Source organism: Chlorocebus sabaeus, chromosome 7 (assembly GCF_047675955.1).
Source record: "Chlorocebus sabaeus isolate Y175 chromosome 7, mChlSab1.0.hap1, whole genome shotgun sequence".
NCBI lineage: Eukaryota > Metazoa > Chordata > Mammalia > Primates > Cercopithecidae > Chlorocebus > Chlorocebus sabaeus.
The window spans coordinates 50,521,980-50,549,675 of record NC_132910.1 but is presented as its reverse complement, the minus strand read 5'-3'; the positions used below and the strand labels follow the sequence as shown (position 1 = coordinate 50,549,675).

The window sequence follows — 27,696 nt, the reverse complement described above, 5'->3', positions numbered from 1 at the left end:
ACTATCTTTAAAAGTGGCTGTACCATTTCTGCATTCCTATCAGCAATGAATGAGAGTTCCTCATGCTCCACATCCTCACCAGTATTTGCTAGTGTCGGTGTTTGGAATTTTGGCCATTCTAATGTAGTAACATCTCATCATTGTTTTAATTTACAATTAACTAATGACATATGATGATGAACACCTTTTCATATGTTTATTTACCATCTGTAAATTTTCTTTGGTACGAAGTCTGTTCATGTCTTTTGCCCATTTTTAAATCAGGTTGTTAGTTTTATTATTGTTGAATTTTAAGAGTTCTTTGTGTTTTTTGGACAACAGTCTTTCATCAAATAAATATTCTGTGAATATCTTCTATCAGTCTGTGGCTTGTCTTTTCTCATGACACTGTCTTTCATAAAATATTTTAATAAAGTCCAGCTTATCAATTATTTCTTTCATACATGCCTTTCATGTTGTAATTTAAAAGTCATCACCATACCCAAGGTCATCATCTAGGTTTTCTCCTATGTTATCTTTTATGAATTTTATAGTTTTACAATTTACATGTAGGTCTGTGATCCATCTTGACTTAATTTTTGTGAAGGGTATAATGTCTGTGTCCAGATTCTGTTTTTTCCATGTGAATGTCCAATTGCTCCATCATTATTTATTGAAAAGACTATCTTTTCTCCATTGTATCACCTCTGCCCCTTGGTCCAAGATCAACCAACTATATTTATGTGGGTCTATTTGTGGGTTCTCTCTTCTGTTCCTTTGTCTTTCATTAATAATACACTGTCTTGACCACTGCAGCTTTACAGTAAGACTTGAAGTCAGGTAGTATCAGTCCTCCAACTTTGTTCTCCTCTTTCAATATTCAGTTGACCGATCTGGGTCTTTTGCTTCTCCACATAAGCTTTGAAATCAGTTTCTCAATATCCACAAAATAATTTGCTGGGATTTTTTTTTTATTGGGATTTAGTTAAATCTATAGAGCAAGTGGGAATAAATGACAATTTGACAATGTTGATTCAGAATATCCACATACATGAGACATTTCTCCATTTATTTAATTTTTTTTATCAGAGTTTTGTAATTTACCTCATAGATCTTGTACACATTTTGTTATATTTCTACCTAAGCATTTCATTTCTGGGGATGCTAATGTAAATGGTATTGGGTTTTTAATTTCAGATTCCACTTGTTCGTTGCTGGCATATAGGAAAATGACTGAAATGTGTGTATTAAACTTGTACCCTGCAACCCTGCTATAATCACTTATTAGTTCCAGGAGACTTCTGTCAATTTTTTCAGATTTTGTAAATAGATGTTATCTGTAAGCAAAGACTGTTTTATTTCCTCCTTTCTAATCGATACACATTTTATTTCCTCTCCTTGTGTTATTCTATTAGGTAGGATTTTCAGCAAGATGCTGAAAAGGAATGGTGAGACGGGACACCTTTTTCTTGTTCCTAGTCTTAGCACGAAATCTTCTAGTTTCTCACCGTTAAGTATGATGTTAGCTGCAGGCTTCTTGTAGATGTTCTTTATCACATTGAGACAGTTTCCTTCTAATACTCATTTGCTGAAAGTTTTCATCATGGATAGGTGTTGAATTCTGTGAAATGTTTTTTACTCCACCTATTGCTATGGGATTTTCTTCTTCTTTAGCCCATTGATGTGATGGATGACATTAATTTATTTTTCTAATGTTGAACCAGCCTTGTATACCTGGGATAAATTCAACATGGTTGTGGCATGTAATTATTCTTAAACATTGTTGGATTCAATTTGCTAATACTTTGTTGGGGATATTTGTATCTAGGTTCATAAGGGATATTGGTCTGTAGTTTTCTTGTAATGTCTGTGGCTTTGGTATTACAGCAATGCTGGCCTCGTAAAATGAGTTAGGAAGTATTCTCTCTGCTTCTATCTTCTGAAAAAGATTGTAGAAAATTGGTATAATTCCTTCCTTAAATGTTTGGAAGAATTCATCAGTAAACCCATGTGGGCTTTGTGCTTTCTGTTTTGGAAGGAACACTTGTTTGGTGTTTAAGTTTTCTGGATCTGTGGTTTGTTTCCTGACATTAATTTGGGGAAATTTTCATAGTTGCTTTGAATATTGTTTCTGCTCCTTTTGCTTTCTTCTCTTTCTGGTATTCCCATACAGGTATATGATATCCTGTTCCATTTATTCATTTCTTCTCTTTGCTTTCTTGTTTTGACAGTTTCTATTAACATACCCTCAAGCTCAAAGATTCATTCCTTAGTCACATTCAGTCTACTAATGAGCCCATCAAAGGCATTTTTCATTTGTTACAGTATTTTTTCTGTCATTTATTTTCAGTTCTTTCTTAGAATTTCCATCTCTCTGCTTACATTATCCATTGTTCTTGCATGTTGTCTATTTTTCCCATTAAAGCCCTTAGCATATTGTAAAAAATAAAGTAGAGGTTCCTCTTCAAAGACTTTCCTCCCCATTTAATTAGGAATAAATAGTAACTTCTCTTAGAAGCAAAATTTATTCAAAGACCTGTGCTCCTAAGTATTTGCCCTGGCATGCTGATATTAGTCCAAGCAAGGATTGGTCATAGCCTGTTCCTCTTCCTTATTTAAAAGTGTTTTTACCTTTCTCAGCATTCCACAAGTTACCTCCACCTTCCTTTGTTCTCCTCTACCTTTGCCTCTTTTAAAAAGTTCTAAGTTGCTAGTCAGTCACGACAAATACAGAATGTGAGGTCCCATTTCAGCCAATGGAAACCGGACACAGCAGTAGGGTGGACGCATCAGGTTATAAATGACCCTGTCTCCTTTGTTTGGTGTATTCTCGTGGCAAAACTGCTGGCGAGTGTACCCTTTCTGCAGAGGTAAAAATGGCCTTACTCAATTAAATTTATGTTCAAGTACTATTTCTTTACGGTACCAGGAATAAGCATTTCAAACAATATTAATCATAGTTGTTTTAAATTCATGGTCTGATAATACCAACATCCCTGTCATCCTCTGGGTTTGGTTCTGCTGCTTCCTCTGTCCATTCAAACTATGTTGCCTTTTAACGTGCCTTGTAATTTTTTATTGAAAGGCAGATAAAATATACTGGGTCAAAGGAATTGCAGTAAACAGCCCTTTAGTAATGTAGTGGTAAGATATATGGGAAGGGGAAGTGTCCTACAGTTCTACCATTTTATCTCATTCTTTTAGTAAGCCTGGGTCCCTAGGCTGTAAACTTCAGTTCTCAGTTTGTTTTCCCACCCCCTTAGGTGATACAGAATGTCTAGAGGGAGCTAGAGTTGGGTATTTCCTTTCCCCCAGGGCAGTTAACCACTTGTAAAAATCTCAGTACACTAGGCTCTAGTAAAATAGTTTCTTTTGATGGCAAGTCTTGTTAAGAACAAAATGCTCTAGAATTTTTCAAAATAGTTCCTTTTACACTCCTCATGCAGGAAGCAATTGGAGATTTTTCTCTGATCTTCTCTGAGAATTCATGGAGGTAAAACTCACAAAAGTGTGAAAGCCCCCCAGAATCTTTAACTCTCAAACTAATCTATAACGAGCTTCTAGCAATTCATTAATTAGAGCCCAGACTTTCCTACTCCAGTAATGGTTCCTCTAAAGGTGCATTTCTATGGTAAGTTGTGATTCTTTGAATCCACCCATCTGCGTCTCTAATTTTGGGGAAGCTGTTTTCCCTGTGACCCCACTTCTCCTACAGCTCAAAGAAGAGTTGTTAATTTCTCATTTCGTTTAGCTTTTTAGTTCTTGTTAGGATGGAGTGATGACTTCTAAATTATGTACGTCAGACCAGAAACCTGAAGTCTTGTCTATTATTGTTAAACAAGGTACTACAAAAATGCAAGTGTCTCTTTCCAGAAAATAGACAATATATCTGCAATAGGGAAAAGAAAACTAACTCTCTGCAAAAACTCTTTTTTTTCCCTCTAGAAACTGCTTGCTGCACTCCAAGCAGAAGTGTTGGCATACACAAAGGCCTGGAATCAAGAAAAAGCATAGTCCTTTTAAGGAACTACAAATGTTCCTTAAAGGTTGGTGTGAAATTTGGCAGAAGAGTAGGAAATAAGGATAGAGACATATATAGAATGAAGTAATTCAGGGCCTGACTGGCCTAAAGACTTTGGATTTTATCCATTTGTTCTCCCTTGAATATTTTTAAATAGAAGAATGGTGTTTATAGCCTACCTCATTCAAAAATTATTGAAGAAAAATAGGAAATGGCATTGATTGATGTTACGTTTTGGAAAGATCACTAACAGGGCTTTCCTTTTTAAGTATCAGATTCAAGGGCCTGGCATCAAAGAAATCAGATGGGAGGATCTTTCAGTAATCCTGTAAGAAATTATGAAAGCCTGAACTAACGCAGCAGCAGTGGGGAGAGAGGGGCAGAGAGATATTTAGGGTTTGGTGACAAACTGAATGCAGGGACTGAGGGAGAGGGAGAAGTTGTGACTCTCATGTTTCTGGCTAGGGCAAGTACGTGAAGAGTGTCAACACACAGAGGGAAGAGTCCCTTTAAGGAGAAAATATTAATATGAGTTTTAGAAGTTGCATTCGATTGTGAGATATCCTAACGGGGACAGAAATCCAGTCTAAGTCTGGAGTTTAGGGGAGCCATCCTGGTTGGAGATAATAATCTGGCAGTCATCTTTCCATAAATAGAAGTTAAAAGCCATAGTGTGAGTGAGAGAGTGGAGTGAAGGGACGGAAAGACTTTGGACATAATCTTACCATATGTACCCAGGAAAAAAGCCATGAAAAAGACTGAAAAACAGATAGAGAAGAGCAATGTGTCTGATAGAGCTATTTTAACAAAATCCAGCATTTACAACAGAGTTTAAGAGTAAACCGGCAGGCCAGGTTCAGTGGCTCATGCCTGTAATACCAGCACTTTGGGAGGCTGAGGTGGGCGAATCACTTGAGGTTAGGAGTTCGAGATCAGCCTGGCCAACATGGTGAGACCACCCCCCGCCCCCCCGGACCCCACTCCCCATTTCTACTAAAAATACAAAATTGAGCCAGCGTGGTGGTGTCTGCCTGTAATCCCAGCTACTCAGGTGGCTGAGGCACGAGAATCCCTTGAACCTAGGAGGCGAAGGTTGCAGTGACCCGAGATCGCACCACTGCACTCCGGCCTGGGCGACAGAGCAAGACTCTGTCTCAAACAAAGTGTAAACCGGCAAAAATACTCCATTCTCTCTCTCTACACTTTGGCCCACTCTTAACACATCAAACTGTCCAGGATCAGGAGACGTTTTGTTCCCCTCATCTCCTCCTTTCAACTCTGCCCACGTTCTACTGTCTACCCAAAATCCTACCTACCCTTCAGGAACTGCTGGAATGGGAGCTTCGGAAGTTTTCAGCAAACGCCTCTGTCCTCCTTTGTGGCCCCTTTATTCCCACAGCTCTGTGTCCTCTCCCTATGGCGAGTCCCTTGAGGGGCTGTATCTTACTCCTTGTGTCTGCAAGCACACATAATGCGTATTAGAGGAGGAAGCATTTGCCAGTGGAGCACAAAGCTGTTGCAGGTCTCTTACTGGTTCTCAGGCGCTATCAGTGAAATTCCCGTTCCCTCACCGTCCACATCTGTAATTTGCAAGCCTCATCTACGATAACTGGTGTAAAGTTACACAGGGGAGCCCTTTCCGGACAAAGAAACGAGTTCTGCAATAAGGCTGTCGGATTTTAGCCACGAAACCGGCGCCGCACAGCCTCGCCACCGAGTGCACCCAGGGATCTACAACCTAGGGGCACGCACCACAGCTCGAGCACCGCCCTTCCGGTCGACGCCATTGCAAGCCCGCCCCCACGCTGCGCCCCCTCGCTAGGCGCTCGCCACGCCCACGCCGCCGTCGCCGCGCAGCCCACTCCGAATATCCGCACCCGGTGCTGACCAAAACCCGTGGACATGGCGAACCAGGTAGCGCCCGCTGAGCGGAGGGCCCTGAGTACTAGGGAGGGACTGCATGGCATGGGACCAGGCTGCTGTCCTTGGGGGCGCGCGAGGCTCGGCCCAGGACGGGATCTGGCTCCTGGTTCTGAAACTGGGCCCCGGCGAGCGGCTCAGCGGGGCAGAAAGAGAAGGAAGCTTTGTCTCGGCTCTTCAGTTGGGAAGCAGCTTTCTTTGCTGCTTCTGGGACAACCGGAACGGGGTGGGGGTGGGAGAGCCGGAGAGTGGGGGGCAGGGGCTGGTCAGGACGGTATCCCAGTGGAAATGGCTTAGGAGCGGCCACGCATTGCTGCTTACACGAAGTTAAGTAACTCGCTCTGGGTCATTCTTGCAGCTTGCATACTTGGCAGAGCTGCAGCCAGAGCCCGTGCTCCTAACTCCTAGGTTGCTTGTGTTTCATAATTCAGCCTACGCCTTAATTATTGTGCCTCCAAGGAGTGTATTTTGGAAAGACCCTACGTCCCTTTCAGAAACATTTTCGAGCGCTTGAACACCAAGAGATTTATCTTCCCTCTAGTCCTCACATAACAAACACCTCCGCGAGATGGGGACATCTTATCAAAAACTGTGATTTGAGGTCGGTTGTGATGGCGGACTGGGATTCCGACCAGGTCTGCTCCTCTATGACAAGTTCATAAAATACACATTAGACAGTAAAGAAAGGCAGAAATTACGAATAACGTAAATAGTCTAAAGTTGCTTATTTTAATGCTTTGCAAATTTTGACATTTTCTAGTAAGACATATGGCCTTAACATATTGGAGTTTGAAAGAAACTCTAAACAGTCTTTCAGACTTAAACTGGTAGTTGCTTTTCCTTATTGCTGAGTGTCTTTGTTCACAGAATGTGAAAGATTGTAATTGTTACTATAGTTCAAATGTTGAAGTAGTGCCATTTCCCGCGGATTTAGAGTGGGACTTTGTTTTGCTTAGAATTGTCAGTAAAAAGGAAAGGTTAGGCTCCTGTAAGACATTTTTTAAAGGGCAGCAGGCCATCAAATTTAGTATTCTTGTCTCTTTGGATTTTTAGGTTGCATAACTTAATTGTCAGTATTCTGAATCTGACTTGTGGAGTTGAAATTTATGGCACATTGAAGTGAAAAAGATTCTAATGCATTGTCTGATTCTTTGTACTATAAGATTTAATATTTAATATCTGCAATTTACTTTTAAAAAACGATCATTTCCAGCCTCACCAATTTACAGAGGCCATTCCTTTTTTTTTTTTTTTTTTTTTTTTTTTTCCCCCCAGTTCAGAGATGGAGTTTCACTCTTTGTTGCCCAGGCTGGAGTGCCACTTCATATTCATTCTTACTCAGTCCTCACAATCACCCTATATATAGGTGTTTTATCACCATTTATAATTACTTTTTCCTCATCCTTCAGTATCTGGGTTAGAAGTGAAGCTCTCCCAAACCAAGCAAAGTTACGCTCTTAATCTACTTTTTTTGCTTTCTGTATTACTTTGTGCCTGTCTCTTTAAATCACACTCTTTGTAATTATTAACTTTAAAATCTGTCTCCTGTAAACCCAGTGGTTTACAACCTTTAGTCTGTCAACGCATTTCTCAAGTGTAATGTGAACTAATCAGGACCTTTCTCATTATGTGTGGTTCTCTGGTTGTGGAGGGTATACTGACTATAATCTCTAAAGCAGCTCTGTGTGCTATAGATACATTAGACACTTGTGTAATTTAAAATTTTTCAGTAGCCACATTAAAAAGGAAAAAGTGAAGTTTTAATAGTTTATTTATAACATAAATAATGTTACTTAACATAATCAAAATACCATTTCAACATGTAAGCAGTATTTTTAAAAATACTGTTAATGAGTATTTTTACTTTTCTTTGAACTAAGTGTTCAAAGTCCAGCTATATTTATAGCATATCTCTGTTTTCTTTTTTTGTTTGTTTTTTTGTTTGTTTGTTTTGTTTGAGATGATGTCTCGCTCTGTTGCCCAGGCTGGAGTGCAGTGGGGCAATCTTGGCTCACTGCAGTCTCCACCTCCCTGGTTCAAGCCGTTCTCCTGCCTCAGCCTCCTGAGTAGCTAGGACCACACAGATGTGCACCACCATGCCCAGCTAATTTTTGTATTTTTGTAGAGATGAGATTTCACCATGCTGGCCAGGTTGGTCTTGAACTCCTGACCTCGTGATCTGCCTGCCTCAGCCTCCCACAGTGCTGAGATTACAGGTGTGAGCTACCATGCCCGGCCTGTGGTCATTTTCTAAGTGCAAGTGGCTGCTACATTGGCCGGTGCAGTTACAAGGGATATAGCTCCTCATTGTTACATTCCTAATCCTCCTTCCCACCCTGCAATTTTGCACCAAACCAGTGGTATTCAGAACAGCCTGATCAAAAGAATTTCTTCCGACACATGTTAAGCATGCAGATTTCTCGGACACCATGCCAGACCTGCTGAATCAGATTCTCTCGGAACTTGTGTTCTTAACCTGCTCTTGCTTATGCATTGTAGAGGGCCATTAAATATTTGATGAGTACAACTTTTTAACCAAAAGATGCTTTTCTATCTGACCAGGTAATCATCTCAATTAAATCATTTTTGATGTATACTATTTGTATGAAATCTAAAAACATGTCACTTGGAAACATATGTTTCTTTGTGAATCTGCGATATACTTTTTAAGGTTAGCATTAATCTGTATCTAAATTGGCTATTAAGTAGTTATTTGTTTAGGAGGATAAACAGCTTACTCCCTTTTTTCCCCACTTCAGGTTATCAAGTGCAAGGCTGCAGTTGCTTGGGAGGCTGGAAAGCCTCTCTCCATAGAGGAGATAGAGGTGGCACCCCCAAAGGCTCATGAAGTTCGAATCAAGGTAATGGTATATTTAAGGCACTGGAAAAAAAAAAAAAAAAAAGACACAAGGAGGTCTCTGGACAGATGAGTAGATCTGAGATCTGCAGAGGATAAATCCCAAAGGACAGTGTCAAAGAAAAGATATTGAAAAGTCATCCAGCCTTACAATCATAACATCCTTCTCTTAATCACTCACCTTTGCAGCATGCTTCTCCATCTTTTTTAGCTTTGATCTTGGGCTGAACAGCTATCCCCATGGGTCATTGGATTATTGCAATTTATCTTCTGCAGTTTGGGTTTAAGGTAACTCTGTAGGATACTCATTTTTCTGCTGATTACATAACTTTAAATATATGCTGACACGTTAGAAACAAAAGAAGAAATGTTACCAGAAAGGGTTCCTTATTCTGACACCCAGAGTGGGTTCTTGTACCTCACGCAAGAAAGAATTTGGAGTGAGTTCATAAAGTAAAAGCAAGTTTATTAGAGAAGCAAAGAAATAAAATAATAGCTTCTCCATAGACAGAGCAGCAATATGGGCTATTCAACCGAGTATACCTATAGTTATTTCTTGATTATATGCTAAACAAAGGGTGATTCATGAGTTTTCCAAGAAAGGGGTGGGCAATTCCCAGAACTAAGGATTCCTCCCCCTTTTAGACCATATAGGGTAACTTCATGATATTGCCGTGGCATTTATAAACTCATGGCACTGGTGAGACTCCCTTTTGGTATACAGATGCACTATACTTAGCCTATAATGAGCCTTGAGGATGACCAGAGGTCACTTCCATTGCCGTCTTGGTTTTGATGGGTTTTTGCTGGCTTCTCTACCCCAGCCTGGCTTATCAGCAGGGTCTTTCTGACATGTATCTTGTGCCAACCTCCTATTTCATTCTGTGATGAAGAATGCCTAGCATCCAGGGAATGCAGCCCAGTAGGTCTCAGCCTTATTTTACCCAGTGCCTATTCAAGATGGAGTTGCTCTGGTTAAAATGCCTCTGACAGAAATGGTCTTCACGTTTGCTACAGCGACTAAACAAGATTTGAGAAGAGGGTCCTGATTGAATAGAGCAACAAGCAAGTGAAGTCAGCTTGCTTAGAGAGCTTTAAAATGCACCCATCCTGGCGGACAAGGGTAGGATTCAGGGAATTCATTATTCTAGTGCTTCTCAACCTCTGGTGGCAGAGAAATGATGCTACCCCTGGAGAGAGGCTATTGTACAAGGCAGCCAGCTGGAGAGAGCTTTGAAACCTTGGCATGTAGAAAACTTCATGTGTTTAGCATTCTACTACTCTCTACTTGTTTTGTTATAAAATTAGTGCTTTAGAGTAGTGATCATTAACATTCTAGGAAAAGAGTCACAGCAAAAAAGAGCTGTGACTTGGAATATACTTCCCCCACCATCTCACTTTGAAAACACACCACACATACTGGCTCATGCCCCCAAAGATCCCACATACCAGGTGGAGCAGACCAGGACCAAATAACATCTTTTTTCTTTTTTTCTTTTTCTTTTTTTTTTTTTTTGAGACAGAGTTTCACTCTGTTGCCCAGGCTGGAGTGCAGTGGTGCGATCTCGGCTCACTGCAACCCTTCCCTCCCGGGTTCAAGCAATTCTCCTGCCTCAGCCTCCCTAGTAACTCAGATTACAGACATGCGCCACCACGCCTGGCTAATTTTTGTATTGTTAGTAGAGACGGAGTTTCACCCTGTTGGTCAGGCTGATCTCCAACTCCTGACCTCAAGTGATCCACACACCTCGGCCTCCCAAAGTGCTGGGATTACAGGTGTGAGCCATGGCAACTGGCCCAAATAACATCTTAAGGTCCTTTCCAACCCATACCCAGGAATTTGAAATCTTTTAATAATAGTGCTTTTTTTCCTTCAAATTCAGAAATTAAGCTGATTGTGATTTTGCCACTGAAGAAGATGTTTGTCCTGGATATATTAAGGGCCCATACAGCTCACAATCAGTGGGTATTCATTGTGCTCATTGAGCAGTATGGACACAATGAGTACAGTTATCTTCCCTGCAAAACTGCAGACAGGTAGCAAAGATTGTTACCTTGTAAGTGGATGTAAAGCCAGGAGCAGACACACATAAATAGAACTACTCCAAGATTTTGCCTTTCTGTGCTTTTGGTGGCTTTAAAAGATAAGTTACAGCCGGGCATGGTGGCTCACGCCTGTAATGCCAGCACTTTGGGAGGCCAAGGTGGGCAGATCACGAAGTCAGGAGTTCAAGACCAGCCTGGCCAGCATGGTGAAACCCCATCTCTACTAAAAATACAAAAAATTAGCCAGGCCTGGTGGTACGCGCCTGCAATCCCAGCTACTCAGGAGGCTGAGGCAGGAGAATCACTTGAACCCAGGAGGCGGAGGTTGCGGTGAGCCGAGATCATGCCACTGCACTCCAGCCTGGGTGACAGAGCGAGACTCTGTCTCAAATAATAATAAAAATAATAATAATAGTAATAAGTTATTATTATTATTATTATTATATAATATAGCCAGAGAGAGAGAGAGATAACAGGCTCATTTAAATCGAACTTGTGTCTGGTTTGTAAAAAGGGAGTTGGTTCCTCTCAAAGTTCTGAATTTTGGCCCAGACTCAAACAGACTGGCGTATTTCTGAAGTAGTCATTACCTCTTTAAAAATCATATTTCCCAGCTGTCATGAGAAAACTAACAGTGAGATGGAGTCCACCTGTTTTGCACACAGGTGATGTTTCTCTCCATGCTTGAAGGCATGGTGCCCATAAAATGACCTTGTTCACCTTCTCTTGCTAACATGCACTGAAAGGGGGACTGGATGTTCCCTATTTCATTGCATACAAATGCACCATTGCTTTTAAGTACCACTAAAAAATTGCTGCCAATTCTAATTGTTAAGATGCCATGGATTATAAGCACATGCTGAATTCAGAGAGGTTAAAATATGAAAGAAATATGTCTTAGAGTCAGTGAAATACAGTATTATAATAAAATGACTTTTCTTATATCTGTACCTCTGAATTGCATGCACACACACTTAAACATTCATTGTTTTAATGTCCTAATAGATCATTGCCACTGCAGTTTGCCACACCGATGCCTATACCCTGAGTGGAGCTGATCCTGAGGGTTGTTTTCCAGTGATCTTGGGACATGAAGGTGCTGGAATTGTGGAAAGTGTTGGCGAGGGAGTTACTAAACTGAAGGCGGGTAAGGAGATATTTGAACCACTTGTTTGATGATTTTGGCTTATTCCTATGGGGAAATTGTTTTTCTGATAAAACTACCCACTACATATTAACAGGTATCATCTAAGTAGATTGTCAAGAGAGTTTATTCCTCATCTGGGAAGCACAAATATTTGGATATTTTTTTCTCTCTGATTTTGCAGACTACCGTTTGTGTGAAACTTTTTAAGTACATTTCCATAAACCAATTTTGGAAGAATTTTTAGAGATGCATCAATGAAGCAGGATTTTGAAGCGTATAACTTCATTGTTCTTCAGTTATTGTTTAAAGAGTTTCATTTAGATAAAAATATTGAAACATACTTTTTGCATGGTCAGACGGTATCTGAATGATGTTACCTAGGTAAAGTTCTAAGACTTGAAGTTGTTAACTTTGCAAAGCCACATCAGTTGACAGGAATTTGCAAAGGCTGATGTTTTCATTTAGAAATAGATACTACCTGTTCAGGATGTCTTTGCATTTGTTTCCAGGTGACACTGTCATCCCACTTTACATCCCACAGTGTGGAGAATGCAAATTTTGTCTAAATCCTAAAACTAACCTTTGCCAGAAGATAAGGTTAGTATCTTTTTATATTCTTCTTAAAACACAAGTGCTACAGGATAATTAAGGAATCAGAGAGACTGAGGGGTTGAGGAGGAATTATTTAATTATTTAGGTGCACCAACCCAGTTGGATTAACATCCAAAGGACTGAGCCCCAAACAAAGAGTCAAGACACCTTTTAAGCATTTCGTAGGGCAGGGAGAGATCTCTGCAGGGGGGAGCATATTACAGAAGTGAGAAACAAACACAGTTATTCAGTTGAGACATGCATTACATCATTTCTTACTTTTCAAGGAACAACATGTTTTACGACTTGAGATTATTTGTCTGTGACCTTGCAGCTGCACAGCTAGAGAAACAGAGTCTTCACAATGCCTGGGAAAGGGAGAGATAAGGCTCACTAGCCATAGAAAAACAGGCAATTAATTTTAAAGGACTCCAGCTCTTTCTCTTCCTCAGGGGAAATTGGCTTTTCTTACATATAACTGAGTTTTTGCTTACACATTCTTTAATTTCTTTTAATTCCTGTTCCACAAGGTCATATTAACAATGATAAGAATAAATAATTACGTGGCAGTTTATATAGTGCATTGTATATCAGTGGTTTCATTCCATCTTTATAGCAACCTCACTACTATCCCCGTTTTCACAGATGAGAGAAGACTCAGAAATTAAGAAGTTTTGACACAGAGAGGGTACCTGGGCACAGCAGCAACTTTCTCTACCATTTGTAGTTTTCTGCCTAATTGTGCAACTGAAGAAACATTTATTTTTCACATGAGGAAATGTGTAGCTTATAGAGGTGGCTGATTTAAGTAACTTGTACAGCCCCCAAGGGGTGTCTGCATTCTGTTTCCTCTCTGCCCCATGAAAGAAGGTAGTAGTGGGGATGTGAAGAGACCAGGGGAGTGACTCCACCTTATGCCTCACCCTGGCCTCACCTTGCCAGCTGTGGTGCCGCATGTTAACCTTGGCTGGTCTTCACAAAGGCAGCTGGGCCCTCCCTCTCCCCAGGATCCCCTACCGTGCCACCCCGCCTCCCCCCACCCCCCGCCAACCCTGCCCTGGAATGGTTTGTCATAATCTGGAAATTTGTTGGCTCATTTTTCTTTCAGCTCCTTTATTTTTCATTGAACAAATCTCTGCTTTTGAAGAGTTGAGGGTATCTGCTATCTTTTTTCTTTTCTCTCCCTCCCTCCTGCTGCAAAGAAAAGAACCATTAAATTTTAGGGATGTTTGTGTGTATAGACACTGTCATCTGGATATAACTTGCTTTGAAGCAGTGTTTTCATTGTGAGTGTGTCTTGCTATAAAAATTTGTTCATATTTTTGTGAATTCAATACTATGTACCATTGTATTACAGTAACTTTTATAAAACAAACCATAAATATACTGACTTTTCTTATAGAAAAAAAGAGAGAGAAACTAAGGGGTTTGTCCAGTATCACCAGCCATTAAGATATAAAACAGAATTTTCGGTACCCATTCTCTTCACAAAACAGTAGGCTAAATTTGCCAAACTATGTAGTAAGGAAAAACATGCTTGTGAGATTAAACAAAATCATTTTTATGAACCATTTTACTGTCCAGTAAGTGAGAGTAATAAAACTTACCCACTAAGGCTATTAGGAAGACTGCAGGAGATAACCTAACTCCTTGACACAGAAAAGGTAGTTGTTTTTATTGTAGTAGGTAACAACACTGAAAGAACTACCTCTTTGAGGAAATTTAAGATCCCCTTGTGTGTGTTCCATTTTCTTTTAAATGGAGGTAGAGCATGCATATTATAAAGCACTTAACGTGTATAGATCTTAAGTGTACAGCTCAATGAATAATTATGTATGTAAACACCTGTTGGTTTGAACATCACCCAGATCAAGATAGAGAACCCTGCCAGCACCTGACAAGGCCCCTCATGTCCCTTCCAAGTCAGAACCTACCTCCCTCCTAGGTTACCACTGTCCTGATTCCTTTCACTGTGACCTTTGTATAAATAGAGTCATGCAGTGCATGCTGTTTTGTCAGGTTTCTTTCTTTCATAATGTCTGTGAGATGTATCAAGCTGCATATGCGTCAGTAGTTCTTTTTTGTTGCTCTGTCTTATTGCATTCAAAATACCAGTATTGATCTGTTCTCCTGTTGATGGACATTTAGGTTACTCCAGTTTTGGGTGGTTACAGTTAATGCTGCTAGGAACATTCTTTCTTATACATGTCTTTTGATGGATATAAGCATTGCTTTCTCTTGAGCATTTTCTTGAGATTATAATTGCTGAGTCATAGGATATGCATCTACAGCTCTCTGGTATACTTGTACCAGTTTACACTTGCACCAGCATTGTATGGGAGATCCATTTGTTTGTTATTGACAAAATTAGTTTATATTTTTGGAAAACAAAATTCCATTTATTTTATAAAGCAAATCCTGTTACTTTGGTAAAACCAGAACCAAAAAAAAAAAAAAAAAACTAATCGCTTTGAAAGGGAATTTTAAACACAGTCTGAAAAATTTTGCAACACATGAAATACAGTAATGGTGATGGGTTCTTTGTTACCATTTTGAGAAATTCTTTCAAAGCATAAAATGTATTCCACATCACCTTTTCTTCAAGAAACTCCTCTAGAATACAGTGACTTCTCACATGAAGGAGGGCTAACCAAATTTAAATTGTTCTCATTAAGATATAATAGTTATTTTTAGTTGGGTACAGTGGATCACACCTATAATCCCAACCCTTTGGGAGGCTGAGGCAGGTGGTTCACTTGAGTCCAGCAGTTAGAGAACAACGTGCACACCTTGGTGAAATCCCCTCTCTATAAAAAATTATAAAAATTAGCCGAACTTGGTAGCACGTGCTTGTGGTCCCAGCTGCTCAATGGCTGTAGTGGGAGGATCACGAGCCCTGGAGGTTGAGGTTCCAGCGAGCAGTGATGTGCCACTGCATTCCAACCTGGATGACAGAGTAAAAACCTTTCTCAAAAAAAAAATTTTTTTTTGATGGAGCTTTGTCACCTGTTCTTTGTTTCTGGTCATATTTGTTTCTTTCTCAAAGGAAATGTATTTGCTCTTGAATCTAGAGGCAGTCTATTTTCTCATCTGTGTATTTATTCATATGTATGTTCCAAAGAGTTTAGCTAAGAGTATACATCAAATTATAGTGTTCAGCCTGGACAACATAGCAAGACCCCGTCTCTATGCCCCTGTAGTACCAGCTACTTGGTACTCAGATGCAGGAGGATCACTTGAGCTCAGGCGATCCTCCTGCCTCACTGTTCAAGGCTGTGGTGAGCTATGCATTCCAGCCTTTGCTGTCTCAAAAAAAAAAGCACTTTTAGTTTTTATTTTATTTAAAATAACATAATTACTAAACATCAATTCTGTGCCAGACACAATGCTGAAGCCTCATATAACATCTGATTAGATTTTTACAGCAATCTGTAAAGGAAGTTACCTATGTTTCTCAGCATTTTCTAGTGAGAAAATGAAGGCATAAAGATTAATTAACTTGCTCAGATGACACAGGATTTGAACCCAAGTACTCTGACGTTAGGGTGGGTACTCCTAAGCAAGATGTTATATCACTTCTGTTTAGAATAGCAAAAGTAATTTTTGTTACCATTTATTGCATCAATGGCCTTTGTAAGCTTTTTGGGTTTTCTTTCCTATTGGTGTAACCAAGTCACAGGCAAAACAAAGTGAAGAGGTAATTTAACTTGCATTATTGAGGACTGTTAGTTACACTTCAGAAAAATGCTTCCTGAAAGATATAAATTAGCCAGTTTGGCCATCTGTTTTTGTCAGCTGATCTGGTTAATGGTTTATAATTTCTGCTTGCATAGGTACTGGTTTTGGCTTTATCCTTTATGAAGTTATATTTGCTCACAGAGGTTTTTTCATTTTTTTTATTTTTGAGACAGGGTCTCATTCTGTCACCCAGGCTGGAATGTAGTGGCACAGTCACGGCTCACTGCAGCCTCAAACTCCTGGACTGAAGTGAACCTCCTGCAGGCACATGCCCCACTACACCAGGCTAATTTTATTTTTTGTAGAGATAGGGTGTTGCTGTGTTACCCAGGCTACTCTCGAACTCCTGGATTCAAGTTGTCCTCCTGTCTGAACTTCCCAAAGTACTGGGATTATAGGAGTGAGCCGCTGTACCCGGCCCACCGTTTTAATGATGGGATTTTAAAATAATTCCAACTGATCCATAAGTTGTACCTCTTAAAATGAGTTCAATATTCTAACAGTATGATCTAGAAGGCTAGTGAATATTGGAAAAGATGGATAAGATTATAAATCTCTTATAAATTTCGTTTATAAGGCATTGCTGCAAGGTGCTAAATTAATAATGAATACATTCAAAATTTTAGTTTACAACACTTTCTGAATATTTACTTGTCATTATTTTTAAAACTGATTTCTTTTTCTTGTGGGTTTTTAGAAACCTAATTCCAGCTTGCCTTTTTCTTTATTTTCTTTAGAGTCACTCAAGGGAAAGGATTAATGCCAGATGGTACCAGCAGATTTACTTGCAAAGGAAAGACAATTTTGCATTACATGGGAACCAGCACATTCTCTGAATACACAGTTGTGGCTGATATCTCTGTTGCTAAAATAGATCCTTTAGCACCTTTGGATAAAGTCTGCCTTCTAGGTTGTGGCATTTCAACTGGTTATGGTGCTGCTGTGAACACTGCCAAGGTAAGAGACTGACTTGGGATTTTGCTTCTGCCTTCTAATTTAATTCAGTGAAACTGTCCTAGAATAGTGAAATTGGCCCATCTGTATGAAACCCAGCGATTCTCTTGACTCTGGTAGAATGCGTACTTTATAAACTGTCTTTACTCCTAGGTGGAGCCTGGCTCTGTTTGTGCGGTCTTTGGCCTGGGAGGAGTTGGATTGGCAGTTATCATGGGCTGTAAAGTGGCTGGTGCATCCCGGATCATTGGTGTGGACATCAATAAAGATAAATTTGCAAGGGCCAAAGAGTTTGGAGCCACTGAATGTATTAACCCTCAGGATTTTAGTAAACCCATCCAGGAAGTGCTCATTGAGATGACTGATGGAGGAGTGGACTATTCCTTTGAATGTATTGGTAATGTGAAGGTCATGGTGAGTATGAGCTTCATTCCTTTTTAATTTATGGAACTTTTTTTGAAGTGCAGTTTTAGATTAAAAATTGTTTTGGCAAAGGAAAGTTTCTTGATAAGAATTATTCTAGTGAAAGAAGGGGAAAATATCTATTTGAACTACAGTGGGAAATGATACAAGAACAGCTCAGGGAAGGATGAGAAGAGATGTTTCTTTGCCTTTCAATGCCTGCTAAGTGCATGTCTCATGAAATGAAAAGACAGAATAAAGCAGTTGTGCAGAGCATGGGCTTTGGAATCAAATACACATCCACTTACTAACCCAGTGACCCTGAACAAACAGCTTCTCTCAACCTCAGTTTCCTCATCTATAAAATGCAGGTACAGGTTGAACATCTATCCCTAATCCAAAAATCCAAAATGCTCCAAAATCTGAAACTTTGAGCACCAACATGATGCTCAAAGGAAATGCTCATTGGAGCTTTTCAGATTAGGAATGCTCAGCCAATAAATACAATGCAAATATTCCAAATCCGAAAAAATCCAAAATTCAAAACGCTCTGGTCCCAAGCATCTCAGATAAAAGATAATCAACCTGTAGTAACAATATCTACTTAAACCTACATAGACACTCAGTAAAAGTATTACTATTAATTCTGCTGCCTGCTTTTTAAAATTAAATCGTTTAGAGTTTACAGTTTACTTTTTAAAATAGAAAGCAAATACTTTATTTTAATTTATGTTAATATTTAACCAGGTTAATTTGTTAAAATAAATTGTTCAGGCCAGGCGTGGTGGCTCACGCCTGTAATCCCAACACTTTGAGAGGCCAAGGCGGGTGGATCACTTGAGGCCAGGAGTTCGAGACCAGCCAGGACAACATGACGAAACCCCATCTCTACTAGAAATAACAAAAATTAGCTGGGTGTCAATGGTGCATGCCTGTAATCCCAGCTACTAGGGAGGCTGAGGCACGAGAATCGCTTGAACCCAGGAGGCAGAGGTTGCCATGAGCCGAGATCATGCCACTGCACTCCAGCCTGGGTGCCAGAGGGAGACTATCTCAAAAAAAAACAAAAAAAGTAAATGAAAATATAAATTGTTCAATGAAATTGAGCTCACTAAATGTTAAGTTTGGCCTTTTGTTGCCATTTTATTTAAAAACAATGGCATCTCTAGAAGTTTCTGGGAAGCAGTTATTCTCAGGAAAATGCACTGACTTCTGTGATTTGGTCATATCTGTGCCTGCAGAGAGCAGCACTTGAGGCGTGTCACAAGGGCTGGGGCGTCAGCGTGGTGGTTGGAGTAGCTGCTTCAGGTGAAGAAATTGCCACTCGTCCATTCCAGCTGGTAACAGGTCGCACATGGAAAGGCACTGCCTTTGGAGGTAATTCAATGGATGAGATGAGATTACTGCATTTTCTCTTTTGTTATTTGCATTGGCAGATGTTTAATCCCAGCCTAATTTTTTTATGTTAACAAGAATCTTCATGGGCTGCCTTCTCATTATGTTGTTGCATGCAAGTCTGTTTTATTAGAAGGGATTCAGACTCAGTCACTGTTTACCCCTAGGACTGGAGACGTGTTCACCTTCTCCTGAAACATAGGGCCACTTGGTGCATATTCTGTAAAAGAAACAAATCAATATTCTGTTAGTGAGGAAGTAGTTATGGGTATAGCAGGGGCAGAAAGTTGATTGCAGAGTAAGCAAACAGCAGTATCAGCCATTGTGTGTTTCTTCTTGTGGACTCAAGTAGCTTGTTACATTTTTATTCATTTTTCCAGGAGTACAGTGATCACTGGATGTGATCATACATCTGTATGATTTTAGCAGTAACCAATATTGAGTCTCAAACTGAAAATATTTCATTGGATGAAGCCTTATCATAAAATCAAAAAGCTGCTAGACTGATCATTTTTCCCTTGTGATCCTAAAAAGTCCTTGGTGGTTTGGGGTTGCGGGGAAACACTTTCTATCTTTTCCATGGTTGCTCAGCCAGAGGAGAGAAAAGATGTCACAACATGTTTGTATTTCCCAACGATTGTGAATAAATGAGTCTAAAGTTTTTAAAGGGTTTTAAAAATATATATTTATATTTCATCATCCTCCTAAAGAAAAAAAAATCACATCGCGTGTGTTTTGAATGATCTGTATTTAACGAGTTGTCTTTTAAGGTCCTCTACCTCACATTATGCCAGCTTTTTTGAAGGCCAGAAGAAAAGATTTGGAAAGTATGCTAAAATGGGGGGGGTTGGCCAAAGTCTTCCTTCTTTATAACTACAGAATTTGCCTGAGAAAATGTCAATCTGACTTGCCCTCCTCTTCAAAGCTCTAGATATATGCCACAGCAGAGTATCATAGAAGAAACTTTGTAAGCTGTGTATGCTATTTGGGGGCATCACTTTGTCCATGGCTGTATTTGAAAGGGCATTCCAAGCCTGGCTGATCCAGGGGATCTTGGTAGTAACCTCTAACTGAAGCCTCATTCTGGCACATGCTGGTTGGGTAATTCACTGTATCATTGAGGCCCCTTGCATTGCTAAAATATGATCCAAAGATAATAGAAGTTTCTGTCTAGAGAACAGGAGTGGCTGTGGTCATCTCAGTTACCAGGTTTAAAAAGAAAGAAAAAATCCCCACAATTTGTGGGGAAAGAATAATTAGTGGAGAATATAAGGGAGGAGGTTTGAAATATGGTTGAAAGCATCCTTAGAAGGTAGAAGGCTTCTTGTTGATTGTGTTGCTTCTTTAGATACAGTGAGAAATTGAAGCACCTGATTTTCTTTAAAATCTTACCATTTAGCTAAGAGTTCTATTTCATTTTTTAGTTTCATAGTTTTCTGTTCTGAGATGCTATCCCTATTTCACTGTTAAATTTAAAACCAAGGAAATAAAGTCCTATATTATATGAGTTTTTTTTCCTTCCTTGAATATCATGATTATAGAAATCTTTGCTGATGTGGACCTAAATAAGTTTGTTGTTGAGACTTCCAGAGTTCTGTCGTGGGCAGTTTTAAAAGTCTCAATAGGCCAAAACTTTAATGAGGTTTTAGTAAATCTTAATACAGAGAAAGGAAAATTCTCAAAAGTATTTACTACTTTTTTTTTTATATCCATAGCTATTTTTATATCCATAGTTTTATTGGTTTTTTTGAATTATACTTTAAGTTCCAGGGTACATGTACACAAGGTGCACATTTGTTACATATGTATACATGTGCCATGTTGGTGTGCTGCACCCATTAACTCGTCATTTACACATTAGGTATATACCCTAATACTATCCTTGCCACCTCCCCCACCCCATGACAGGCCCCATTGTGTGATGTGTCCAAGTGTTCTCATTGTTCAATTCCCACCTATGAGTGAGAACATGCGGTGTTTAGTTTTCTGTCCTTGGCAATAGTTTGCTCAGAATGATGGTTTCCAGCTTCATCCATGTCCCTACAAAGGACATGAGCTCACCTTTTTGTATGGCTGCATAGTATTCCATGATGTGTATGTGCCACATTTTCTTAATCCAGTCTATCATTAATGGACATTTGGGTTGGTTCCAAGTCTTTGCTATTGTGAATAATGCCACAATAAGCATACATGTGCATGTGTCTTCATAGCAGCATGATTTATAATCCTTTGGGTATATACCCAGTAATGGAATTGCTGGGTCAAATGGTATTTCTAGTTCCAGATCCTTGAGGAATCGCCACACTGTCTTCCACAATGGTTGAACTAGTTTACAGTCCCACCAACAGTGTAAAAGTGTTCCTATTTCTCCACATCCTCTCCAGCACCTGTTGTTTCCTGACTTTTTAATGATCGACATTCTAACTGGTGTGAGATGGTATCTCATTGTGGTTTTGATTTGCATTTATCTGATGACCAGTGATGATGAGCATTTTTTTGTGTATCTGTTGGCTGCATAAATGTCTTCTTTTGACAAGTGTCTGTTCATATCCTTTGCCCACTTTTTGATGGGGTTGATTTTTTCCTGTAAATTTGTTTAAGTTCTTTGTAGATTCTGGATATTAGCTCTTTGTCAGATGGGTAGATTGTAAAAATTTTCTCCCATTCTGTAGGTTGCCTGTTCACTCTGATGGTAGTTTCTATTGCTGTGCAGAAGCTCTTTAGTTTAATTAGACCCCATTTGTCAATTTTGGCTTTTGTTGCTATTGCTTTTGGTGTTTCAGTCATGAAGTCCTTGCCCATGCCTAAGTCCTGAATGGTATTGCCTAGGTTTTCTTCTAGGGTTTTTATGGTTTTAGGTCTAACATTTAAGTCTTTAATCCCTCTTGAATTAATTTTTGTATAACATGTAAGGAAGGGATCCAGTTTGAGCTTTCTACTTGCGGCTAGCCAGTTTTCCCAGCACCATTTATTAAATAGGGAATCCTTTCCCCATTTATTGTTTTTGTCAGATTTGTCAAAGATCAGATGGTTGTAGATGTGTGGTATTATTTCCGAGGGCTCTATTCTGTTCCATTGGTCTATATATCTGTTTTGGTACCAGTACCATGCTGTTTTGGTTACTGTAGCCTTGTAGTATAGTTTGTAAGTCAGGTAGTGTGACGCCTCCAACTTTGTTCTTTTTGCTTAGGATTTTCTTGGCAGTGTGGGCTCTTTTTTGGTTTCATATGAACTTTAGTTTTTTCCCAATTCTGTGAAGAAAGTCATTGGTAGCTTGATGGGGATGGCATTGAATCTGTAACTTACCTTGGGCAGTATGGCCATTTTCACCGTATTGAGTCTTCCTATCCATGAGCATAGAATGTTCTTCCATTTGTTTGTGTCCTCTTTTGTTGAGCAGTGATTTGTAGTTCTTGAAGCAGTCCTTCACATCCCTTGTATGTTGTATTCCTACGCATTTTATTCTCTTTGTAGCAATTGTGAATGGGAATTCACTCATGGTTTGGCTCTCTGTTTGTCTGTTACTGGTGTATAAGAATGCTTATGATTTTTGCACATTGATTTTGTATCCTGAGACTTTGCTGAAGTTGCTTATCAGCTTGAGGAGATTTAGGGCTGAAACTATGGGGTATTCTAAATATACAGTGATGTCATCTGCAAACAGGGACAATTCGACTTCCTGTTTTCCTAATTGGATACCCTTTATTTCTTTCTCCTGCCTGATTGCCCTGGCCAGAACTTCCAACACTATATTGAATAGGAGTGGTGAGAGAGGGCATCCCTGCCTTGTGCCAGTTTTCAAAGGGAATGCTTCCAGTTTTTGCTCATTCAGTATGAGATTGGCTATTAATAATAAATAGCTCTTATTATTTCGAGATACATCCCATCAATACCTAGTTTATTGAGAGTTTTTAGCATGAAGGGCTGTTGAATTTTTCAAAGGCCTTTTCTGCATCTATTGAGATAATCATGTGGTTTTTGTCTTTGGTTCTGTTTATATGATGGATTACGTTTATTGATTTGCATATGTTGAACCAGCCTTGTGTCCCAGGGATGAAGCCAACTTGATCATGGTGGATAAGCTTTTTGATGTGCTGCTGGATTCAGTTTGCCAGTATTTTATTGAGGATTTTTGCATCAATGTTCATCAGTGATATTGGTCTAAAATTCTCTTTTTTTGTTGTGTCTCTGCCAGGCTTTGGTATCAGGATGATGCTGGCCTCATAAAGTGAGTTAGGGAGGATTTCCTCTTTTTCTATTGATTGGAATAGTTTCAGAAGGAATAGTACTGGCTTCTCTTTGTACCTCTGGTAGAATTCGACTGTGAATCCGTCTGGCCCTGGACTTTTTTTGGTTGATTGGTAGACTATTAATTATTGCCTCAATTTCAGAACCTGTTATTGGTGTATTCAGGGATTCACCTTCTTCCTGGTTTAGTCTTCGGAGGGTGCATTCCAGGAATTTATCCATTTCTTCTAGATTTTCTAGTTCATTTGTGTAGAGGTGTTTATAGTATTCTCTGATGGTAGTTTGTATTTCTGTGGGGTCGGTGGTGATATGCCCTTTATCATTTTTTATTCATCTATTTGATTCTTCTCTCTTTTCTTCTTTATTAGTCTTCCTAGTGGTCTGTCAATTTTGTTGATCTTTTCAAAAAACCAGCTCCTGGATTCATTGATTTTTTTGAAGAGATTTTTGCTTCTCTATCTCCTTCAGTTCTGCTCTGATCTTAGTTATTTCTTGCCTTCTGCTAGATTTTGAATGTGTTTGCTCTTGCTTCTCTAGTTCTTTTCATTGTGATGTTAGGGTGTCAATTTTAGATCTTTCCTGCTTTCTCTTGTGGTCATTTAGTGCTATAAATTTCCCTCTACACACTGCTTTAAATGTGTCCCGGAGATTCTGGTATGTTGTGTCTTTGTTCTCATTGGTTTCAAAGAACATGTTTATTTCTGCCTTCATTTCGTTATGTACCCAGTAGTCATTCAGGAGCAGGTTGTTCAGTTTCCATGTAGTTAGGTGGTTTTGAGTGAGTTTCTTAATCCTGAGTTCTAGTTTGATTGAACTGTGTTCTGAGAGAGTTTGTTATAATTTCTGTTCCTTTACATTTGCTGAAGAGTGCTCTACTTCCAACTATGTGGTCAATTTTGGAATAAGTGTGATGTGCTGAGAAAAATGTATAATCTGTTGATTTTGGGTGGACAGTTCTGTAGATAACTATTAGGTCCACTTGGTGCAGAGCTGAGTTCAATTCCTGGATATCCTTGTTAACTTTCTGTCTCGTGGATCTGTCTAATGTTGGCAGTAGGGTGTTAAAGACTCCTATTATTATTGTGTGGGAGTCTAAGTCTCTTTGTAGGTCTCTAAGGACTTGCTTTATGAATCTGGGTGCTCCTTATTGGGTGCATATATATTTAGGATAGTTAGCTCTTCTTGTTGAATTGATCCTTTTACCATTATGTAATGGGCGCCTTTGTCTCTTTTGATCTTTGCTGGTTTAAAGTCTGTTTTATCAGAGACTAGGATTGCAACCCCTGCTTTTTTTGGCTTTCTATTTGCTTGGCAGATCTTCCTCCATCCCTTTATTTTGAGCCTTTGTGTGTCTCTGCACATGAGATGGTTCTCCTGAATATAGCACACTGATGGGTGTTGACTCTTTATTCAATTTTCAAGTCTGTGTCTTTTAATTGGTACATTTAGCCTATTTACATTTAAGGTTAAAATTGTTACGTGTGAATTTGATCCTGTCATTATGATGTTAGCTGGTTATTTTGCTCATTAATTGATGCAGTTTCTTCCTAGCATCAATGGTCTTTACAATTTGGCGTGTTTTTGCAGTGGCTGGTACCAGTTGTTCCTCTCCATGCTTAGTGCTTCCTTCAGGAGCGCTTGGAAGGCAGGCCTGGTGGTGACAAAATCAGCATTTGTCTGTAAAGGATTTTATTTCTCCTTCACTTATGGCTGGATATGAAATTCTGGGTTGAAAATTCTTTAAGAATGTTGAATATTGGCCTCCACTCTCTTCTGGCTTTTAGAGGTTCTGCTGAGAGATCCACTGTTAGTCTGATGGGCTTCCCTTTGTGGGTAACCCAACCTTTCTCTCTGGCTGCCCTTCGCATTTTTTCCTTCATTTCAACTTTGGTGAATCTGACAATTATATGTCTTGGAGTTGCTCCTCTCGAGGAGTATTTTTGTGGCGTTCTCTGTATTTCCTGAATTTGAATGTTGGCCGGCCTTGCTAGGTTGGGGAAGTTCTCCTGGATAATATCCTGCAGAGTGTTTTCCAACTTGGTTCCATTCTCCCCGTCACTTTCAGGTACACCAATCTGACGTAGATTTGGTCTTTTCACATGGTCCCGTATTTCTTAGAGGCTTTGTTCGTTTCTTTTTACTCTTTTTTTCTCTAAACTTCTCTTCTCACTTCATTTCATTCATTTGATCTTCAATCACTGATACCCTTTCTTCCAGTTGATCGAATAGGCTACTGAAGCTTGGGCATGTGTCATGTAGTTCTCGTGCCATGGTTTTCAGCTACATGAGGTGAGGTCTTCTCTACGCTGTTTATTCTAGTTAGCCATTCATCTAATCTTTTTTCAAGGTTTTTAGCTTCTTGGCAGTGGGTTCGAACATCCTCCTTTAGCTCGGAGAAGTTTGTTATTACTGATCGTCTGAAGCCGCCTTCTCTCAGCTCATCAAAGTCATTCTCCGTCCAGCTTTGTTCTGTTGCTAGCGAAGAGCTGTGTTCTTTTGGAGGAGAAAAGGCACTCTGATTTTTAGAATTTTCAGCTTTTCTGCTCTGGTTTCTCCCCATCTTTGTGGTTTTATCTACCTTTGGTCTTTGATGATGGTGACGTACAGGTGTGGTTTTGGTGTGGATGTCCTTTGTTAGTTTTCCTTCTAAGCATCAGGACCCTCAGCTGCAGGTCTGTTGGAGTTTGCTGGAGGTCCACTGCAGACACTGTTTGCCTGGGTATCACCAGTGGAGGCTGCAGAACAGCAAATAATGCAGAACGGCAAATGCTGCTGCCTGATCCTTCCTCTGGAAGCTTCGTCTCAGAGGGGCATCTGGCCGTATGACGTCCCAGTAGGCCCCTACTGGGAGGTGCCTCCCAGTTAGGCTACTTGGGGGTCAGGGACCCACTTGAGGAGGCACTCTGTCCGTTCTCAGATCTCAAACTCCGTGCTATGAGTACTACTACTCTCTTCAAAGCTGTCAGACAGGGACTTTTAAGTCTGCAGAAGTTTCTGCCGCCTTTTGTTCAGCTATGCCCTGTCCCCAGAGGTGGAGTCTACAGATACAGGCAGGCCTCCTTGAGCTGCAGTGGGCTCCATCCAGTTTGAGCTTCCTGGGCCGCTTTGTTTACCTACTCAAGCCTCAGCAATGGTGGACGCCCCTCACCCAGCCTTGTTGCCACCTTGCCGCTCAATCTCAGACTGTTATGCTAGCAGTGAGCGAGGCTCCGTGGGCATGGGAACCTCCAAGCCAGGCACGGGATATAATCTCCTGGTGTGCTGTTTGCTAAGACCATTGGTAAAGCGCAGTATTAGGGTGAGAGTGTCCCAATTTTCCAGGTACCGTCTGTCACGGCTTCCTTTGGCTAGGAAAGGGAATTCCCCAACACTTGCACTTCCCGGGTGAAATGGTGCCCTGCCCTGCTTTGGCTTACACTCCGTGGGCTGCACCCACTGTCCAACAAGCCCCAGTGAGATGAACCCGATACCTCTGTTGGAAATGCAGAAATCACCCGTCTTCTGCGTCACTCACGCTGGGAGCTGTAGACTGGAGCTGTTCCTATTCGGCCATCTTCAAGTATTTACTTCTTAACTGAAAGGTGTTTGTCAAATCATTTCCATGCTATTTTGGATTTTTTTCATTACCCTTTAGCTCATCAAAAAATTCATTCTTTTAAATGCGTTTGTGTCCTCCACTAAGTAACAAGCATATTGCAGGAATTTGTTGAATAAATTAATATGTGATTTCTTTTAGGATGGAAGAGTGTTGAAAGTGTCCCAAAGTTGGTGTCTGAATATATGTCCAAAAAGATAAAAGTTGATGAATTTGTGACTCACAATCTGTCTTTTGATGAAATTAACAAAGCCTTTGAACTGATGCATTCTGGAAAGAGGTAAGCTTTCTCTTTAACTGTATATCATAGAATGTAATAATGACACAGAGTTTGAGGCAGTGGAGAGTCGAAAAACAATTTTAGTGGTCTTAAAGGTATCATTTAAAACTTAGTATGTTGCTTCCTTTTACAGCATTCGAACTGTTGTAAAGATTTAATTCAAAAGAGAAAAATAATGTCCATCCTGTTGTGATGCGATGGGAGCAGCTTAACAGGCAGGGAGAAGTGCCTCTAACCTCACAGCCTCGTAGAGCTTCACAGCTACTCCAGAGAATAGTGTGATATTTGTAATTCATGAATATAATCAAGGACAAGAATAATTCAGTCATGAACCTGTTTTCCGGACTCTCCTCCACATAAATAATTGCTAGCTCATTAAGGAATATTTTAACATAATAAAAGTAATTTTTGCATTTGTGTGGAAGTTGTCTTCTTTGTTTTATGCTGTAATCATTTGTCGTGGTTTGCCCATTATCTTCATTCTGTAAAGGAAAGATAAAGGAAGCAGGGCAGTGGTGGGTGT

General features: G+C 39.9%; 2 protein-coding genes and 1 long non-coding RNA gene across 3 annotated transcripts in view; 1 reads left to right on the top strand and 2 right to left on the bottom strand.

The window, feature by feature from the left end:
• Positions 1–5,796, bottom strand: part of LOC103236017 (uncharacterized) — a 46,443-nt gene extending 40,647 nt beyond the window's left edge. The window contains exons 1-2 of the long non-coding RNA XR_012093391.1: positions 5,532–5,796; positions 5,317–5,456 (exon numbers count right to left, since the gene is read on the bottom strand). This is a non-coding gene — a long non-coding RNA (uncharacterized lncRNA). The remainder of the gene's footprint in view (positions 1–5,316; positions 5,457–5,531) is intronic.
• On the top strand, positions 5,791–27,586 carry ADH5 (alcohol dehydrogenase 5 (class III), chi polypeptide). Its single transcript, XM_037990139.2, has 9 exons — positions 5,791–5,914; positions 8,680–8,781; positions 11,829–11,970; positions 12,480–12,567; positions 17,037–17,256; positions 17,407–17,667; positions 18,897–19,032; positions 27,035–27,173; positions 27,307–27,586. The coding sequence occupies exons 1-9, from the start codon at positions 5,903–5,905 to the stop codon at positions 27,329–27,331; spliced, it is 1,125 nt and encodes a 374-aa protein (XP_037846067.1). The 5' UTR covers positions 5,791–5,902; the 3' UTR covers positions 27,332–27,586.
• Positions 17,116–27,696, bottom strand: part of METAP1 (methionyl aminopeptidase 1) — an 85,878-nt gene continuing 75,297 nt past the window's right edge. The window contains exon 11 of the mRNA XM_037990136.2: positions 17,116–19,270. Coding sequence (XP_037846064.1) covers positions 19,197–19,270 — 74 coding nt within the window. The 3' untranslated portion in view covers positions 17,116–19,196. The remainder of the gene's footprint in view (positions 19,271–27,696) is intronic.

Bases quoted from the DNA above. Each gene is read 5' to 3' on its own strand.
- ADH5 (XM_037990139.2), top strand. The intron at 8,782-11,828 runs GTAATGGTATAT...ATGTCCTAATAG, and splicing joins CTCATGAAGTTCGAATCAAG to ATCATTGCCACTGCAGTTTG. The intron at 17,668-18,896 runs GTGAGTATGAGC...CTGTGCCTGCAG, and splicing joins TTGGTAATGTGAAGGTCATG to AGAGCAGCACTTGAGGCGTG.